Genomic DNA, 19886 nt, shown 5'->3' with positions numbered 1-19886 from the left:
GAGGCATCTGAAGTAATCTAAAAATTTGAAAACACATAAATTTAGGTAATCACTAATATAGTTTATTGGTAATATATTATAGGTAAGAAATAAGGTCACATGGTCATTAAATCCTATAGGAAAATATGTAGAATGTGCATTTAGAGCTGGCTGAAAATTGGAACACAACATTTTGTAGAAATATAAGGTTTGTCCCCCTTCTTCTTTTAGTCAGGAATTTTATTTTTAAAAAAAAAAGAACGTATAATTAAAATCTGCATTTCAAAATTTTGATCCAAAAATACTTAATTTTTTGGAAGTGACATATATTGTGACATTCTCCAGCAAAACAGCTTGCTTGTTTTTAGCCTTGAAATATGGATCTATCCGTGCATTTCTTGTGTGCATGTTATCTGAGTAAGGAGGGGAGAATCAGTCTCGATTTTATTCAACATTATTACTTATTTCTAGAATCTGGTATGGAAGCAGACAGGCTTTGTGTTGCTCAGTGGAAGCCAGTCTGTACTGGGGATTAGAGCAGACTGACCTACTCCTCACAATTATTCTTGCAGCTCACAATGATTCTTGCAGCTCATAATTACAACAGTGCTGATTACTGGTGTTCTCAGCTTCATTTTTGATTTGCCAGAGGTTTAGTAAATTGCTGATGAAACGATTTCCATGTGGTTGAAGCTGAATTATGACAATTCCTATTGGTGCTCTGGCTCTCTGTGACAAAGCTATCCAGTGAGTCCGTTTACAAATTGATCTAGTTGCGTTATGACAGCTATCTGATGCTTAATGCTTTTTGACCCTGCAAATTTGTCATCCCCGCTGTGGAGAAACGGAGTTGGGTCCTTTTTCTTCCCTCTGATTTAAAGTGACCAAGACGTGCAGCCTGTAAACAGGCTATCAGTGCCGCAGCGGAGGTGCCTCATATCCTGTTTGACAGCATCGTTGCTTTGATTATGCTTACGGTACATGAATGTGATTGAAAGGTTTTGTTGGATGTGGCATCCTACTGGCCACATCAACTCCCAGGTGTGGATGCAAGCCGTCAGCTTCTCATCAGAGTCACAGAAGTGAAGCCGACAGCGCAGCCAGCGCACACCAGCTCCAACCTACCATCTCGCTGCCAGCGCTGCCCGGTTATTTCAGTGCTGACCTTTTTCCCTTCGCTTTCTTGTCAAAAGCTGCAAACTACGAGCTGACAGTAACTAAGGAAGAAAAGGACGCAGCCAGAGCCAGGGCGCAAAATTAAATGGAATTAGCCATTTCAACAGACCATCACCCAGAACATGTTAATGCTCAGGAGCGTTTCAAGGGGCAGACTTCTCAACAGCAATAACCAAATCCTGTACCAGCTGTCTGCGTTTCCCTGCAAGTCTGGGATTGAAACTCAATTGTCAGCTTGTGTTGATGGGCAGGTTATTCCAAAGTCAGTTCTCACAAGTGACTGTGCAGAACGGCAGTGATGGGGAAAAGAAGGGCAGGAGGGGTAACCTGTCCTGACAAGACTAGACCTCTAGATGTAGTTTTTTTTTTTTTTACCTTTTTGTTTTTAAAGTCTTCGTGTTGGTTTTTTTTGTTTGTTTTTTTTTTTTTTTTTGTATCTTTTTAAAACCACTAAAATACTTCTCATTGAAATCTTTGTGGTTGCTGCTTTTTAAGATTTAGTATGGGGGGAGGATCTAACTGCAATTATATTTCATCAAGCTGCTTTTCTATAAAATCAAGAGACAAAAATAATTTTTAGATGGGTGTTCAGGTATTGTCAGAGCTCTGGGAAGAAGTGTTAGCCATGGAGGTTGTAACTAATATTTAGTAATAAATACAAATAATAGAACTAATAATAGTTCTAAAACCTTGCTATGGAGAAGTAAAACATGCAGCAGATGCTAGTGGGGCTATACACAGGTTCAGTTCTTGTACAGACTGAAAGACTTTCACCAGGGCTTGTGCCAGATAAAAAGCCTTTCCCCCTGTTTCATGGCGGGGTGAGGAGGGCGGTCCTGTTTTCCATGTCTTACTGAACAGAGCAGCTGTTGTTGCTTGAGACCAGAGCGTGATCTGCTGGGAAGAAAAGAGGAAAGCCTGGTGCTTGTGATTACAGAAGGTATCTGCCCCCAAAGCTGTGGAGGAACCATGAGATACCATCAGCCAAGTCAGGCTTGCAGTGTTTTTGAGGCACTGGAGGTCTGTGGGATGCTTGTGGGAGCACCTTCGAGGTGAATGCTGCTCTGCAAAGCACCAATGTCACTATAATACTCTTGGCTATTGCTGCTAAGTACTGATTGTCAATGTGAACACTTGGATTCAGACACAGGGCGGAGAACAGCTGTTGTCACATTGTACTTCAGACCACTCTGGAAGGGAATGCTATATTTGGGCTATTTCTCGTAACTCTTTTGTACTTTTACTTACAGAATCCTTTCAAGTTGTGGTAAGAGGCAATGGCTTTTATCATGCAAGAAATATCGACCAGGTACTCTGCAGCTTCAAGCTCAACGACAGCCTTACTATCAGTAAGTCTTCAGGCTGCGGGGTTCCAGTTCCCCACTGGCTGTCATCCCATGGGATGCAGCCTGTCTCCCATCTGTATCAGGGGAGCCCTTGCAGTGGATGTCAGGGAGATGGGTGGGGATATGCATCTAGCAGCTTGAAATTCATCCTTTTTCAGTCTTACAACCTGTGGGCATTGTGTTGTGAGGGCTTATACAGAAGATACTGCTGCACAGTGAATTCCAGGCTAGCTGTAACGATTCACGTGGGTAATACATACAGCCAGCAAGGGCTGGCTATTGGGCTTTAACAGGAAGGAAATAAAATTGCTCCCTGTTCCATGGATCACCTCCAGAAAAAATAAATAATGCTATCTTGATACCCTGGTGGTGTGTTCAAGCTATTTGTTCACTGATTCAGAAGATGCTTACCATAAAGCAGGGCCCTTCAGCCCTGCTCCTTTCCTCTTTGACACAAGTTGCCGGTCTTATCGCAGAGAATGTGTAACGTGGAAACTCCCTGTAATTGCTGTGCTCAACGGGGTCTTTTGTTTGGTTTCTCAGCAGCCAGGAAAAGGACTGAATGGCCAAAAAAGATCGAGTGTCCATTTTCTCAGCAGTCTTCTCTTCTTCGTGAGAAGCAGTGTGTGTCTGGCAGGGTGAAGCATGGCATGGGGAGGGGAGCTTGGCTCCTTCTCTCTATATGCTGCCCTTGTTGGCTGAGCACAGTAGGGGCTTTCATACTCTATTGCGGCCAGACTGGTGCCTTCCCTAGCAGTGAATTTGCTTAGAGAGGGTACGCATGAATCGCTCCTTCATTTCCCATCCTTGCTGCCTACATAGAGGCTGTGTTAAATAAACTCTGGTGGTCTCACTCCCGTCACATTTACAGATGCCCTTTGCTGGGGATTTGCTTCTTGTGGCTTACCAGGTAGCCAAACTCCTGGCTGTCTTCCTTGTCCCTAACCCACTGGTACCTTGACTGTATTTCACACTGCAAGTGCTAGGGCTGACCTAGAAGTACAAAGGAGAAAAACTGCCCTAATTCCATATGTCCTTTATGCTGTGTTTTCCTTGGGTTAGGTCTGCAGCAGCTGATGTGATAAGACACTGATCTATGTTGGCTGTGCTGTTTTCCACCATCAGGCTGGCCCTAAAACACATCACTAATTTACCTGCTTTGGCAGGATAAGGCCATGAAAATGAGCTGTGTCTTCAGGTGTGCTTGGGATGGGAGAAACAGGAAAGAACAGCTCTAATAACTGTTGTTGCTTGAGGTTTTTCTCATTTCTGACAGTTGTATTAATTCCTTTTCAGATGAAAAGCCAACCCTTGTTCATGATACTTATCTGCTTTGCCCTGCTCCAGTAATAGAAGATGCTGGACAGTAAGTATTGCTTTCCAGTAGGTGTCAGGAGAGAGGGGACTTTGGATGGGGATGTCATTACTGAGCCAAGGGCTCATAATTTCACCCAAAGTGCCAAGCTAAGAAGATTAATTTTTGTAATGGGATTAGGGCAATCTTGTGCATACCAAATACCCTCCTAGCATGAGCCAGTGCAGTTCTATTCAATGAAGAATAGGGCTGGTGATAAAAACTCCCACAACAGCTGTGCCACAAACCTCTTGACATCATTGGACCCATGTCATACACAGTCTCTGGAGATACAGCTGCACTAAGTCACCGTAATCATTGGTGTCAGTCCTTACTCTGTTTCTGTGGATGCTGATGGGTGTTAGGATTGACCTTCCCACCGCAGCCTGCCCAGGAAGCTGCAGTCCAGCTAGCTGCAGCTGTTCTGTACTGCATCTCTAGAACTTGAGGGCTCTGCCTGGGAGGGGCGGTCTAATAAGACATCTTGGAAGTCTTCCCCCATGAACCCAGTGCAGCTGGAAGGCTATTGGCCATGAGATGACTTGAAGAAAGCTAGAGTTAATAAGAAGAGTGGGGAGGGAGGGTTTCAGATGCTAGTGGGGAGGATTTTTGAGGATGCCTGTGTAATTTCTCCTCAGTTCCTGTTCCATTTTTTTCCAGGCCAAAAGTTAACTGAGTTCCAAGCAAACTTTTCATTTTGATTGAAAAGAGATACTTAACCTGAATTCTTTTGTTGATGTTTACATTGCTTTCCGTGTTTTGCCCCTGTTCTGCTTTGGTTAGTGTTGGTACTGTTCAGCCATTGTGATCTTGCAGACTTCAGGGAGACATGGCACAAGGCTGTAGCTTTTTCCTTGGTAATCTTCTGGGTCCTTAAATACTGTACTGGGGTCTCCCTCCCCTTCCCTATTTTTGAGTAGTGGGGGAAACTTTTTTTCTCCCTTTCTCTGATATTGGAAAATGTCTAGGGCCAGATTCTGTTTCAATTTCACTGCAGTTTCAGTAATTTTTCCCCTTACCTTGTGCAGGTACTCTGACTTTACTTAGACAAGCTTTTAAAAAGAAAAAAAATACTGTCTCTTTAAGCTCCAGAAAGATTTAAAATAAAAGCAAAGTCTGGAGGTTTCCTGTGCTATCTAGGGTAGTATTGCAAATGTCTGAGACTGCTACAATTCACTGTCCTAGTGCCCTTTGCCCCAGGTGGGATGGAGACTTTTAAATAAAGAGCATATGTCCCAACTCAATTAAACCAACATAAAAAGGATGGCTCCTGGGCAAGCAGAGAGACAGAGGTAGGTGAGCACCTGAAGCCACAATAATGGCTTGACTCAGCAGGGCATGTTATCCATGCATGTTCATCAGCCAATGGCTAAAACACAGCCGGAATAAAGGGAACAATGAGTATAAAGATGACACTAAAAATAAGTGTATCTGTTTGTGCTTTAGGGTGGTTTTCCTGCAAGTCAGCATGAACAACGGGCTAACGTTCATCTCCAGCTCTGTCAGCATCACCAGCACACAGTGTGTAAGTAATTGCAATGGGGCTTGACAGAGAAACCATGAGACCTAGGAAAGAGGCAGTGGCTCTTCAGGCAAAGCCTCCTTGCAGGGAGCTCATGCTCAGTCAGCTTCAGCATCACAGTTGTTGAGTGAATCCCAGCAGTTCCTTGAAAAATAACCAGGCTAGTTAAGGCTGAATCATAATTGCTGATGGCTAGATTGTGGTATAATTATGGAGTAAACAATTACAACAAAAGTCTCCGGGCCTGTTCCTATCCCAGGAGAGAAATGTCCTTATAGATAGGATCTGGCTAGAAGGGAATCCATGAAAATGGAAGAAAGAGCATCAAGAAGCAATATGCTATTGAGCATTGGGATCACCTGTGGAGTCTGAGGTGAAATGTACAAATTTTGGAACTTTGACTGAGAAGGGCCACAGCGTGGAAGATCCTCTAAACTTCCATGTTTTATTTTGTGGTTGGAGTTCACTGCATTTGTTGTTAGACCTCCACAATTTACCTAGTTCAGGACTTGCCAAGGCTTTTTTTGTTTGTTTTTTTGTTTGCACTTTTAACAACAGGAAGTAGCTGCTTTTCTCTTGATATCATGGGGGATGAGCAGAAAGATACCAGCCTCAAATCCTGTGGTGAGCTTCCTGATACAAGGCTGCTGCCCAGCTAAAGGAGCATGTCCTGCTGTGGGACAGCAATGGCTTTGCTACACATATCCTGGCTGATGTCAGGAAGACCATTTTTCCCCGGGGGAGGGTAAGGGACCAGCAGCTAGAAGTGATCTTTCAGCAAAAACTGATTTTAGAATTTTAAAAAAAGCTGACTACAAGTAGATAAATAGTTTTCTTCCTTGCTATGGAGTAGAAATAAGCAACAACAATAGCTAGTGCAAGCTAACAGTTTACTCTAGAGATTGGGCCTCGTGCTTGCAGACTAAAAGTTTGCCAAAGTACCTGGTATTAAGCATTTGGTATCGAAGCTGGGCTTTATTATTATTGTTAGTGTCAAAAGGACTTTTATAGCCTACACCAAATGCTGTCATATTGGTTTGTAATCATTGTTGGCTTTTCTGATAGCTGCAGAGTAGAAAGACTGGAATGGAAACAGCGACTTGATTTTCTGATGTTTTCAGCAATGCAGCTGGGAAATTTTACAGCAGATTGATGGAACAGCCCAGGGTGTCAGGATGCAGAGTCTAGCAGAGAGAGGATTTTGCAGTTTTGCCATATATATATAATTATATTTTTTTTACAAACTTTCCTCCAAGTTTTCTACATTAAGGCTTTATATTTCCATACTTTACTCCCTTCTACCCCAGATACCGTGAAGCCTTTTGAGTCCGCAGTGAAACACAATGTTAACTGGTGCATTTAGTTACCCACATGTAATTTTTCTGATGGAGGCTGAAGTCTTAATCCTAGCTGGGGTCCCTTCAGGCCAGAATGTGGTCGGAAGAAGCTTTCCTCTCAATAGCCATAGGATAAAGAGAGAACTCCAATCTCCAGTCCTGTCAATCTCACGTTTTTTGCCCAGCTCCTGCAGATTGAATGTGAAGGAGGCAAGGGGCCTGATTCTCATCTGGTGCAGGAAAGATATCCCAGTTGCATTCCATAAGCAGGGAGGCTGGTAGTTCACTTTCCAACTTTGTCCTAATCTCATGCCTTTCACTCTTATTGTTTTAGAGACTCCCTCCATTTCCTTTCTTCTCCTGCTCCTTTTTCTGTGAGCGGCAGTCAGCTGGCCTGCTCAGCTCTCCTCCCCAGCTGGCGCTTCTGTCCTTTCTGTACAGTAAGTATCTTCTCCTGACTTTACTCCTAAAGCCTCTGTTCAATCCCTGTGCTTGTTTCTGTTCAGCTGCATTAAGTCTGCTATTTCCTTTTTCGAAGTCCAGCTTCATTACAATGCTTTGTATATTCGATCACGGAAAGAGGACTCTCTAGCTTCTTGCTGCCAGCAGCTCCCGAGCTGCTGCTGGCAAATGTCTTGGTGATTTATATGAGTACTTAGCATGGGAAAAGCAACGCCTGGGAACAGGACAAGGAGGCAATGTGTGTTTGCAGTAGCAGTAGCAGTGGTATGTATGTGTCTGTGGCTCATGTGCTGCATTGGTGCTGTGCTTGGATTTGTTGTAAGGAGTACAGAAACGCCTCTTAAAAGTTATACTTGATTTTAATCACTCTTTTCTCAGCAAACTGGCTTCACTGGGAGTTGATATCTCCCAAGTGTCAGTTTCCCAAATGTTTTAGTGCTGTTTGGGGCCAGGGGTGTGCCAGAGGGGGATGCAGCTGAGCTACAGCTGGGTAGTGTCTTCCAACAGGACTCCTTTGGGCAGGACACCTGGCATTCCACCTTGGCTTTCTCCTGTTCCCTGACCTAACGAACGATGTGAGCTATGTAGTGTATCCCAGAACGGGTTGGTTTGTTGCATCTGAGACAAGAAGTTGAAGAGCAGTGGAGGGTTGGTTATGCAGTGCTAGAATTGTGGGATACTGCGGCCCATGCCTAAGCATGGTGTAGGAGCAGTAGATAGGTTAGTCGTGTCTTCACATGCCAGTCCTGACAGATCTAAGATTTGGCCTGAGGAAGAGCAGGTATCACCCTAGTCAGCCACTCAGGATCTCATCTAGACTTTGCAAAACTCTAATCAGCCCATACGTTCTTTTCTACCCTCAGCCTTTTTGCTGTCTGAGGGATAAAAGAAATCAACTAGGAACAATGAAGGGAAGCCCTGTTGAAAGAAGGGGCTATGAGTTTGAGTTGTCCTGTCATGAGAATTCAGCAAGTAGTTTTCAGATTTAAGAAGGTAAATCTCATGGACCTTAACCTCCATGCATCTGCACTGGAACTTGCTTTCTTCCCATTAAACGTCCAACCTATCCTTGTTTCAAAGCATGTTATAGCTTTCTCTCTAGCCATCTCACATTCCCTCATCCTGATTGACAGATCTTTCTTCAAGCTTTTTTCAATTCCCAGTCCCAGGCTGTCCTCCAGTTTGCTACTGTTTCTTGTTTTTTTCTTATTCTCTGATATCCCAATTGCTGGTGAATTAAACCTCTTAAGCTCAATTTATCATTAAAGAGGTTTATTTTCACAGGTCTGGATCACCAGAGCTAATATTAACCTCATCCCAGAGCCCATTGCAGTCCGAGGAAACTGCATGTCTCACCATGCCACTGTTCATCTGCATCAAATGTTTAATTTCCAAAAAGCCATGTGGTTTATATGTTCTGCAGGGGCCAAGCAGCACATCAAAGACCTGCTTTCCTATAGTTATCAGAGCAATACTCAGTCAGCACATCTTGTCATGTTTGCACTCAGAGCAAGATTTCCACAGGAAAAGCTAGTTTCAAGTGTTAATGTTTCGTTTTTTTTTTGTGTGTGTGTGTGTGTTTTTTGTTTGTTTGTTTTTTTTGTTTGTTTTTGTTGTTTTTGTTGGTTTTTTTGTTTGTTTGTTTGTTTTTGTTTTTTTTGTTGTTGTTGTTTTGTTTTGTTTGTTTGTTTGTTTTTAATTCTGAACTCTTTAGAGAAAACTTGACATCTGTTTTGAATGTAGTTCCTTAACTATTTGACCCCAGACTCCCACCTGCAGAGTGGTAGATAGAATATAAGAAAGAGGAATGGTTAAGCTCACAGCATGTTATTAAAAAGTCAAACCAGTCCCAAGAAGCATACCAAGAACCAGCAGCATTAATGACTAGTTTGTCTAAGTCCTCAGGCTGGGGTTGTGTGCTGTTAGAGTCAAGAGGCAACAGAGGCTGGTGTGGGAGCTGTTGAGGCCGAGATAATAATAAGTTTTGCTCTATTGTGTGATGTTGACATGTTAAGTTACCTGTAAGCTCCTAGCCTCAATATTCCTATTCTTTGCATATCAACATTGGTATATTCTGCATCTCTAGTGATGGAAGATTACTTGAGTCTGGCCATGTAGTTTGAAATGTCCTTCTGACAGTATTAAGGGACCTGTCAGCACAGATCTGGGAATGGTTTGTGTACAGTTTTAGTTCCTTTGAGTTTAGTGATCTATAGGCGTACTGTAAATTTATATATAAACTGCAGATATAAATACCACAAACAGGAGGTGCTTTCCTGGAGCATGACTTCAAATACACATTTGTCACACTAAATCCTGATGAGACCCTAATGATAACAATGATTTACTGCACTGCCTAAGTGAGCCCTTGTAGTAAGGGAAACCTGGCTCATTTTGCCCAATCTAATTGCATAAATTCTGGGCTCCAGCCTCATTTTTGGCTTACAGAGATAACTCAGAAGCAATCATCTTTTTTTGCAGCTGACTGGAACCATCCTTTTCATTGCTCTGCTGATTCTCTTTCTGCTGCTGGCTCTGGCTCTTCTTTGGTGGTTCTGGCCCCTTTGCTGCACAGTGGTAAGTACAGATTTATTTATTTTTACTTGATTTCCATTTTCTTGGCTTATCGCTAAAACGATCACAATGGTTTGGACTTCTAGTTTCTTCATGCAGTAGTGGACCAAGTAGCTTGACTCTGCAGTGTTATGGATTCTGTAATGCATTCCACTGTGCATCACAGATAAGATCTACCCTTAGCTACAGTCAGAGTAATGTAGGGTGCAAATGCCCACACTGCTATTCCAAAAATAGATCAGCTGACTAGAGCACATGCATTTGGGTGAAACGATGCCTAGATACCCTGAAAGTTATATGACGCAAGTTCTCTGCACAATTTTTGAAGTGCCTGTAAATCAGAAATGCTTTTGCATTATTTGTTAAACATGCAAGTCAGAGTTTAATGTGTGTAGAGCTGAAAGTTGTGGACATTTCACACGGGCCAGTAAGCACCAGGCAGGGCTGGAAGCCTGGTCTCTTTACAACATGTGGTGGTCCTGGTGCTGCAGCACAAATGTTGCTATCCGTGCGAGTAACTATAGTCTGCTGTTTGTGGTGCTGTGTGCCGTGAGTAATCAGTCATTCCCTTGAGGTTTTTCCACAGGAGGGACACTTGCAGGGTCAAGTGCAGTGTTTGCAAAAGAGGATACCAAATGAAATATATAGAAGTAGCCAAATAAACAGCACGTGAGAGCTTCAAGAGGCTTCAGTTCCTTTTCCTGCTGTTGCCTGAGCTTGGCCCAAGTTTCTACAGGGGTCGATGCTTCTGTAAAACAAGCTTTGGCACCTGCTGCAGAAGAGCGTAATGAAACTGATCTACTAATATGTACATAAGCTCTGCTATTAAACACTAGAGCTAGACTTTTTTTTATGCATAGGAACTGCAGATTCTGAATGAATATTTTGCACTAGCTTGGTAATCACACGACATTTTAAGGCAGAACTACCAGGATGTGGAGCTGTATTATGAGTTACTTAAGAAGGCACTTCACTTACTGGACAGTTCAATCTGATGGGTTTAGCTTCTCATCTGCATTAACGTTCTCTGCTGAAAAGCAGAAAGGCTAATAAGAGAATTGAATGTGGGGGAACAGAGCAGGGCAACCCATGTATGACACAAGCATGAAAGCAGAGAGGGCGTAGCACTGGGATGGATGAGCCCTACTATTAACTCGGATTTCTTCTGTTGTTTATATATTCCAGGTGATCAAGGAGCCACCTCCACCACCACCTCCGGAACCTGTAAGTGTGCTATTTCTGAGCTGTCACACTGCAGCCACTGTAGTGCATCGTACTGCCCAGGAGCATCAGCCCTGGAGGTGTCTTAATGACACCCTGAAGCTGAGAGAGGAAGTCTCTTGGGTCAGGGCAGTTATTTCTGCCTTCTGGCCTCTTTATATAACTACAGCAAGATTATTTTCATTCTCAGAGAAAATAGTTGCGTAATTTGGAAGTCTGCAGACCCACAGGTTGTATGGTATTTTGTTCCTTTTGCTGTGCATCACACAGGTGTGTGGAGGAAAATCTTTGCTTCTCAAGCATCAAAAACATCCCTCCTCCAGTAGAGCTGCTGTTCTCAGCAGCATTTTAGTTTTTTACTTTGGAAGTAAAAAACAAAGTCTGTCAGCTGAAAGAAACGACAGTGAAGACTGCATTCTTGTGGCTTTACAGGGGAGTGAGCAGGAGCCGGCCTCTGGCTGTGGTTCTGCTGCAGCCTGACCCTTGGCAGGACACTTGGCCCTTCTCTATTTATGTTGTGAGCTGTTGGAGGCTGGGCTGAACTGAGCTCTTTTTGGTACTGTAACACACAGAGGCCCTGACCTCAGCTTAGGTTTCACTCTACTGTTTTGATGGAAGTAATAGCAAGAAATAAAAGCATTTCCAGAGGAAGCTCATGCCAGCCTTTGTTCTTTTCCTAGGCACAGGCAGTTAAAGGGTGGAATATACTTGCCTAACCCACAAGAGAAGCCTACAGTTTGCTGCTAATTTGCTCTAACTTGGCATGAATATCAGGAGACAACCACAGCTGCTGTTTTGAGGTTGCAAAAGGCCACCATTGCTGTGTCTGTGATCCTGTTGCTTGTCCTGGGCAGCAGCACCATGACAATTTAACTTAAGAATATGCACCAAAAATCATGCTTGGTATAGGAGATATTTAGTATAAATTCTTTATCAACAATAATAGCATAAGCCATAATTAACTGTCCTGTAACTGTCAGGCTTTCCAGTAATAAGGGTTGTTAGACATACAGAATTTAAATCTGTTACATCCCATGGAAGAGACAGGGTTTCTTATGTAGTGCTCAAGTTCCCAATGAAGTGAAACAGATTAAAACTGCTGATATAGTTCACTGGTTGTTGTCTTTAATGTGACACAAAATGGGTTTGTGTATTATACCCTTCCAAAACAACATCAAAACATGCACGGAATGACTTCCTTGTGTATTTCTGTGACTTGAGGGGGACACCCCCAATTCCTTACCAGTAATGGAAATGTCTTGCCTGGCTCTACTGAAGAATTTGTTGGAAGAACTGACCCACGAGGTATAGCTAAGAGTTCAGATGTCACTGAATGGAAATAGCTTTCTCCAAGGCATAACCTAAGAGTTAAGTATGAATAAACAAAAATAAAGACATGCTTTTAAAAAGACATTATTGGCTTTTGGAGCCTCAATTCCTTTCACATTGAAATAGAAACATGTAGGGCCACTTCAAGAAAATGTCACCTAATAACCTAGCAACAAATTGTCTTTCTCTAGTATTTGGATTTCACTTGATTTTATTTTATTTTTTAAATTGTTATTTGAATAAAAATTCCACAGTGTTTCTAGAATCATACTTGTACTGATGAAAATTGAGTGCTATTGTATTGATGAAAATTGAGGCCTGTCCAACAGCAGCATTCACATCTATATATCAACATTAGGTGTGTTTTTTGTTTTTTTTTTAATTTTTGAGGAACAAAAATAGTGTTGTAAGAGGCTTGCTGGGCCCCTCCCTAAATCATATGTATTCTTGGGACTGCCAGGGAAAGTGTTATGGTGTGACTTTCAGCCACCTTGATTCTGGTGTAATGACAGGGAGACTGAGAAATCCCAGTAACTTCTACAGCTCAAGATGATAGAGCTGGGGATGTGTTCCCAGGGTTGTTGAATGAGAAATATTTGCCAGCTTTCAGTTAAGCAAGAACAGAACAGTGAACCTGTAGTAAAACCCTGATTCAGAATCTCCCACGTTCCAGAAGAAGAAAATCTGCAGTCTTTAGAAATGCAGGTCAAAAACTCTGGATCTGAACTTCCTAAAAACTTGGAGGTGCTCCAGTCTCAGTCCCAGCTCCAAACTGTACAGCCTGAGCCAGACTCTGCAAAGAATCGAGTAGCGTAGAACAACTGGTTACAGCTGCCATGAGAAAAGGGCCTGATGCACATGTTAGAAATCTCACAGTGATAGCTTTTTCCCTGTTAGGTGACATTAAGTTCTAAAAGCACAATTAATAAATGATTTCTTTGGGTTAGCTGATTGTGGCATTTTCTGCACAGCGTAGTGGCAAGCCAGTATAATGTACAATTCATCCGGACTTTGCCATCCCTTAAAAGTCAGTTGTGATTTTGAAGCTCAATGCATATTTGACTAAATAAAAGCTGCCTGAAGAGGCAAGAGGAATAGGCAGTTCTCAGTTAAATTTGCAGCTGCAGAGACAAGACACTTTTGTTTTTTGTCAGCAAGTAAGTGTAACACACAAAGCCAGATATCGAAGGATTGGACCATAGGATGTTCATTTGTTTCCCATTTATGTGAGAACAACAGTAACATCTCCCCGTTTTTCCCACAGGAATCAGATGATGAAGATGGATTGCCAAAGAAAAAGTGGCCGACTGTGGATGCATCTTATTACGGAGGCCGAGGTGTTGGTGGAATTAAGAGGATGGAGGTATTTTCTTTGCTGTTGTAAAAATCAACGCAAATGTGCTTAACTTTAATAATGTGTTTGGGTTTAAAAACAAAACCCACACACCTACTTCATTGGAGTAGAGGCTGAGATTTAATTAAGGCTTGTCCACCTGATTGCACCTGACATCCAAGTATCAGACATCAATCTGGCACATTTGCATGAGTAATTAATTGAATCTAGCATTATGAGCAGGAGAAAATTTGCAGGTTAAGAAATGGGACAAGCACCAAAAGAAGTTCTGAGTTACTGAATCTAACTCTTCAGTCAATGCAGTTGGCTCCAGTTCTCTTGTCTGCTGCAGAGTTATGCTGTTTTGGAATCACAGAATTGCTAAGTTTGGAAGGGATCTCTAGAGATCATCTAGTCTAAAGCCCAGCTCAAGCAGGGTCACATAGAGCATGTTGCACAGGATTGCCTCCAGGCATTTTTTGAATATCTCCAGAGAAGGAGACTCCACAATCCCTGATACAGTGTTACCCTAACAGTAAACAAGATCATCTTTTTTTATATATAAGGAAAAAAAAAAAAGTAGTATTTGAGGATGTTGTCTACACAGTTCCTGGCTGGAAGCAGTTGGTTTTGAGAATTATAAACAGTGACTTTTTTTTCAGTTGAGCATTAACAAAATGAACATGCACAAAAACTTGTCAGAGAAAAATTTCACTCTTGATCCTCTGAGTTGAAATTATCCTATAAATCAAATTTTGCCCTAGGATTTATGCACAAGCCAGTGTTCATGTGTAAGGTGAGGTGAAGCATTACTGTGAAATAAACATGTCTTGTGCTATCCTGTGATACATACATTTGATAATGCTGTGATCAGCTACTAACTCCTGTAAATCACCATAATATTAGTGAAATCAATTTAATATTTCTAACCAAGAGAACTAGTTAAGGGAGTTATCACTCACTCATATCTGCTGAGATCCTACTTATGACTTCTAGTAATGCCCCACCAGAAACTCCTATCTGATCTAGTATGTAGCAGAGGGAGGTGGGCTGATGTAAGCCAGCTGAGGTTCTGGACCAAACTAGGGCTGATAGAATGAAAGCAGTGGCTTCTCTGCAAATCCCTGAAAGGCTATACAACATCCTTAACCATTTTGTTCAGAATTTTTATCCTTCAGGTTGAGTAGTCTCATGGTTCCCGTGTTGCCCTTCAGTGTGGGATAACATTTCTATTTGAGCCAGACTACAAAAGCAGAATTTCAGGTTGAGATAAGTAGTGTATGGTACGTGAGGATAAAGTTACCGTCCCCTTCTGTGGCTGTGCATTTGGAAGAGATGTTTTTAGTAGTGTTCTACCCATGAGTCTGAGGGCTGCTGCTTTTAAGAAGACAGTCCAGTCTTTCTTCCTGGCCCTTTTTTAGTTTTTGAACTAATCAGAATAAGGCTGTTGATAAATGACTGCCTTTCTGCAGCTAGTGCTGCTGCCTGCTTTTAGGGTGAGTCAATGGGAAGCAAATTACACCTGTGTTCTAGCAGAGCAGGGCTTTGTATTTCACTTGAAAATAAGTTAATCTGCCCTAGATGTTGCAACTTCCCACAACACCTTTTGTTGCCAGAAGGTGTAATGCTGGTAGTTCAGACTGCTTTCACGAGAAATGCGTATCTGGTTACAGTGACAATTGGGTACCTACATAAATCTGGCTTTGTGTCTGGAGGTATTTGGACTACCTGATTTAGATTTGGATTACCTGATGGAACTAGATTAACATCTGCAAAAAGCACCTGCTTAGGGGAGGGACCACAGAAATGTCTGTACTTACAATGTGCTCTCCTGGCTTTAGGTGCGGTGGGGAGACAAAGGATCAACAGAGGAAGGAGCAAAACTGGAAAAACCTAAAAATGCTATAATTAAGCTGCCAGAGCAGGAGTATGAGCCATGGGAACCCAAGCCAAAAAAGCCCCACGTGAGAAAACCGCCTTCTCAGAGGAAGTGGTACACTCCAATCAAGGTAATGAATCTGTTCCTTGGTTTGACAAAATCTTATGTCCTACATGCTACTACATCCTGCCTCCATAGTGCAGCCCTTCTTATGGTGGAGCTGGGAGAGCTTGTATATAGAAAAGTGGCCTCAACTTGGCCCACTTGTTGGAACATGTGTTGCACCAGGCCTTGTGTTGCCACAGTTTTGGGGGGTAGAGGGGCGTGTTGGAGGGCAGGAGCAGAAATCTTCCTGCTCTTATCTCACCCCTTTTTGGAAATTCTGTGCTGACTGGGTTGCAACAGCAGATATCTCAGCTCTTCTGGGAAAGGTCCCAGTTGTATGCTCTTTCACGGCAGCATACAAGGAGGATCAGATGGAGTGCCCTGTCCTCGCTTCAGCTGCAATGTGGCTAAGGCCTGGGGTTGGGATTCAGCTCTCTTCCCTTCTAGTTCAGCCACAAGATGTAGTGTTTGATTTTGGGTACGTCACTCAGTCTCTCCGTGCTTTTTCATCCTCATTTCTCCTGTGTCATTATAGTATCTGATGTCTCCCCATCCCTAATGTATGTATCCTCACACAATCCCAGAGCTGTTATCTCAGCTTACAGCTAAGGAAGCTGGAGGGCTCGTGCCGATGGAGGCAGGAACGTACCACACTCATCCCAGAAACCTGTGGCCGAGTCCCAAACCAGTACTTTGTGGGTGCAGGAATGAAGTTCCACCTTCCCCATCCTGCTGTGGCTGGTTCACAGATGGGTTTAACAGTGCTTGAATTTATTGGCTGGAAAGTACCTGTGAATTTTAATGCCTGCCTAGGTCTAGTGGCTGTTTATCCAATACAGAACACTTTCATTGTTCTGCCTGTTGCTAATATAACTCCATAAAGAGGTACAGTTAGGTGCTGTTCACATTAAGCTTGTCATCTTCAGTGAATTTTGAGCAGGGTGAGTGTGGCCCACTGTGTATAAGGTATGTGTTACCACATTGAGGTCTCTGCCCCGTGCATGCCAGAGAGCCAGAATAAAGGCCAAGGACCAATTTTCATAGAGTTTGATACAGAAAGGCTGCATCAGCTCAGCTGTAGTTTAATTTCGTGATGTTATCCCAAGCTTTCTTGGTCATCTCATGTGATTTTTATTTCAGGGCAAACTTGATGCACTATGGGCTTTGGTTCGACGCGGCTATGATCAAGTCTCTCTTATGAGACCACAGCCAGGGGATAAGGTAAGGTGTCACAAACAAATTGTCATTCCATTTCCCTGTTAGCAGCATCAGTGTGCTATCCCTCTCCCTGCTTTTTTTTTGTGTGTGTGTGAAAACTTGTCTTTTTACATTACCCCAAGGCTAAAAATTTGTCATGAGAACCAGAGATTTCAAAATGAGCTAAAATGTTTGCAGTGGCATCTGTTTAAAAGTATTGCCCCAAAAGGTCAACAGCGATGTCTCCACTGTTATGGTTTGAGCAGACTGAGGTGGAAGCTGACTAGCTTTGGTAGCATCTTTCTCTCTTTCATTAATGTAAATTCTTAGCCTCGCTTTCCTGCACACACCTGTTGGAATCAAAGGAAAGGTTCTCTGTTGGACTGCGAGTTTTGTAAAACTACTACTGCATATTAAATTCAACATCATATTTCTGAGGTTTGGTAGGAAGAATAACAGCTTTTCAGATTTGATAATAAAATTGATTGCTAACAAGAAACTATGAACAGTACAGGTGATGAAGAAATAACCTCTAGCAAAGTTAATGGAGAAAAAAATTTCCTTGGAACTCTGAGCAGAGATGCATCTCTTCTCCATATCTTGTACGGAGGCATAGGATATCTCCTGCCTTCTTAAAGTCAAATGCAGATCAGGAATAGATTCTTCCTGGGACAAAGCAGGGAGTTTGTGCCTCTGAGCCACACAGCTGTCTGCCTGCTGCTCCAGGGTCACTTGTGATACCAGAAGCTCTCTGCTTCCCCATGAGAGCCTGGAAAGTTGCAGTTGTCTATTGTGCTGTCCTGGAGGAAAAACTCCATAATAGTTGAGTGCTGCTGCTTTTTTTCTTTTTGCCTTCAGATTTGTCCTTCCACAGTGGAGCTTTTAAACACAAGGATCAAGCAGCGATGATAGTATCTTTCTTCTCTGCCCCATGGCCATTCTGTACCCAGAATATGTATATTTCATCACCTTTGCTTTCGGTTGAAAGGGTTATAGAGCTACAGCAGTGGGGGCCATCAGGTGCTCTCCTGGGGTGGTTGTGGTACAGGGGGCCTTGTGCTGGGCTTGTCTGCCTGTGTTGATTTTCATCTCTGAAAACAGGCTTAAAATTAGCCCTACTTTCCATCATCTTGGGCAAGTAAGTTGCAACCCTCTGGCTTTTGGCAAAATCTCATTAGGGCTTTTTTCTAGTTATTTACCAAACATTCAGATTTGCTGTTTAAACTGCACTGTCTTCAATTTTTCTTTGGGTGTGTGAGGGCACTAAGAGAACAAACTCAGTATCCCATGCTACTTTGTAAGATGTCCTTTTAACTTGTTTTATCAAGCTGCATTTTCATGGCAGCTGTGCTCAAGACACCTTATTTACTTTTTAAGCACGATCTAGAGCTTCTGAATAGGCTCTTTAGGCCCAGCTGTATTTTGATAGCGCTAACATTGTATACTACGAATCTATCCTCTGCCTTTTACTCGCTTGGCTGGTACGTTTCTATGGGTGCAGAGCACAACAGAGCCTCTGTTAGCCTGCGTGGCTGAGAAACATGCAGGGGCTGGCTCAGAACAGGGATGCTCAGTTACTTGCTTTCCAGCTCTGCTGCAGGGAGGACGGGTGACTCAAAAGAGGCTATGTAAAGCAGAGCAAGCTGAAGGATTATTGTATCAGGGCAAACATTAGAAAATCAAACGTACATCTGGGAAATAGGGTGGAAAGAATCCTATTGAGCCAGATTTGGTGGAAGAATAGAATAATCTCTGTTCCCTGGTCTGTGAAATTAACTAAAGCTGAAGAAAATTGAATGGGAAACAAGAAAATAACTGGACATCATTCTGCTGTATAAATAAAGAGCATCACAGGCCTGTGTTTCATGGAGAAATCTAGCACAGAAGAGTAAGGCTATGGATTGTTCAGTGGACTTTTTCAATTCTTTTTGACTTCAGATTTTGGTGAGGAGGGATTGTGTGAGTATATATGAGTATATTGCATAAGTATGCATACTCATGCATACTTACCTGTATACACACATGTGCATCCATACATCCTGGCTAAAGGATAGGTGGAGGGCTGTAGGGAGCTGGAGGAGCCGGGCTGCCCCAAGAGCCCATGCAAGGATGTGGTCACTCCCACCCAGATGTGCAGGAGTGAGGTGGTCAACAGGCTTTTGGTTTACTGCTGGTACTTAACGGAGGCATGCATTTTCAGTGCTATGTTGTTCCTTGGTCATCCCAAGGCTGCTACCCCTCTCTTCTACCAGTGATTTGGGGTTTAGAGCACCAGTGGTCACTGCCTTGCTCAACTCTTGTGGCTCAACAGAGGGGTTGACAGCTCTGAGGTGGTCTGGTGAGCTACCTGTGGCTTGGGATACTTGCTCGGGTTGCCCTTGCTACCTTGAGGGCTTCTCCCATCACTCTGTAGTGATGTCCTTCTGTATCAAGGCATATGTTTGCCATACCCGCTGGTGGGGCCCTCTAACTGAAAAGTGCAGCATCAGGTCTGAGTCGTATAGTGTGGGCAGATATAAAAGCTCTTCAGTCTTCTAGGAATGCATTTAGGAATCTCCTGCTACTGAATGAGGGTTCCTTTATACATGTTCTTCAAAGCAGTGCCAGCTTGGGATGCCCCCAGGCAATGGCAGGTGGTGATGGTTTCTTGTTTGATTTTTTCATTCTTTTTTCCACATATAGTATTTGTTTTCCTTGACAAAAGGAGACTCTGGTTGCCAATGAGGAATTTACTGACGGAGCAGGAACATGGCCCTGCAGTAGCCTTGGTGCCAACACCACTGGTGGGACCAGCAGGACCAGCTGTGTTGACTGCTTCTCCTCTGCTTCCCCTGTGAAATTCAGGAGTTTGTGATCTTGCCAGCGGGCTGCTATAAAGATTAGGGTTTGGGAAATAGGCATACATGAATATCTCAAAGTATTTAATAGAAGCCCCAGCAGCTGGAGGGGTAGGGGCAGGGTTATTCAGGCAGGTTCTCAGTACTCTGTGCAAAAGGGAGCTTTCGAGCTGCTCTTCTTCAGCCTCCTGGATCGAAAGTGGGTGTGTTAACAATGCCATCAAATATACATTAA

General features: G+C 43.0%; 1 protein-coding gene across 2 annotated transcripts in view; it reads left to right on the top strand.

Annotated features, from left to right (window-relative positions):
* Positions 1-19886, top strand: part of ANTXRL (ANTXR like) — a 53216-nt gene that overhangs the window by 18740 nt on the left and 14590 nt on the right. For both annotated transcript variants that reach the window (XM_013102144.5, XM_038181134.2), the window contains exons 10-17: positions 2406-2504; positions 3798-3867; positions 5302-5380; positions 9658-9753; positions 10936-10974; positions 13565-13663; positions 15475-15642; positions 16758-16838. In XM_013102144.5, coding sequence (XP_012957598.1) covers positions 2406-2504; positions 3798-3867; positions 5302-5380; positions 9658-9753; positions 10936-10974; positions 13565-13663; positions 15475-15642; positions 16758-16838 — 731 coding nt within the window. The remainder of the gene's footprint in view (positions 1-2405; positions 2505-3797; positions 3868-5301; positions 5381-9657; positions 9754-10935; positions 10975-13564; positions 13664-15474; positions 15643-16757; positions 16839-19886) is intronic.

The sequence above is a fragment of the Anas platyrhynchos genome, chromosome 6, assembly GCF_047663525.1.
Source record: "Anas platyrhynchos isolate ZD024472 breed Pekin duck chromosome 6, IASCAAS_PekinDuck_T2T, whole genome shotgun sequence".
NCBI classification, from domain to species: Eukaryota; Metazoa; Chordata; class Aves; order Anseriformes; family Anatidae; genus Anas; species Anas platyrhynchos.
The sequence above is the reverse complement of the archived record's forward strand: the minus strand, read 5'-3'. Positions and strand labels throughout refer to the sequence as shown.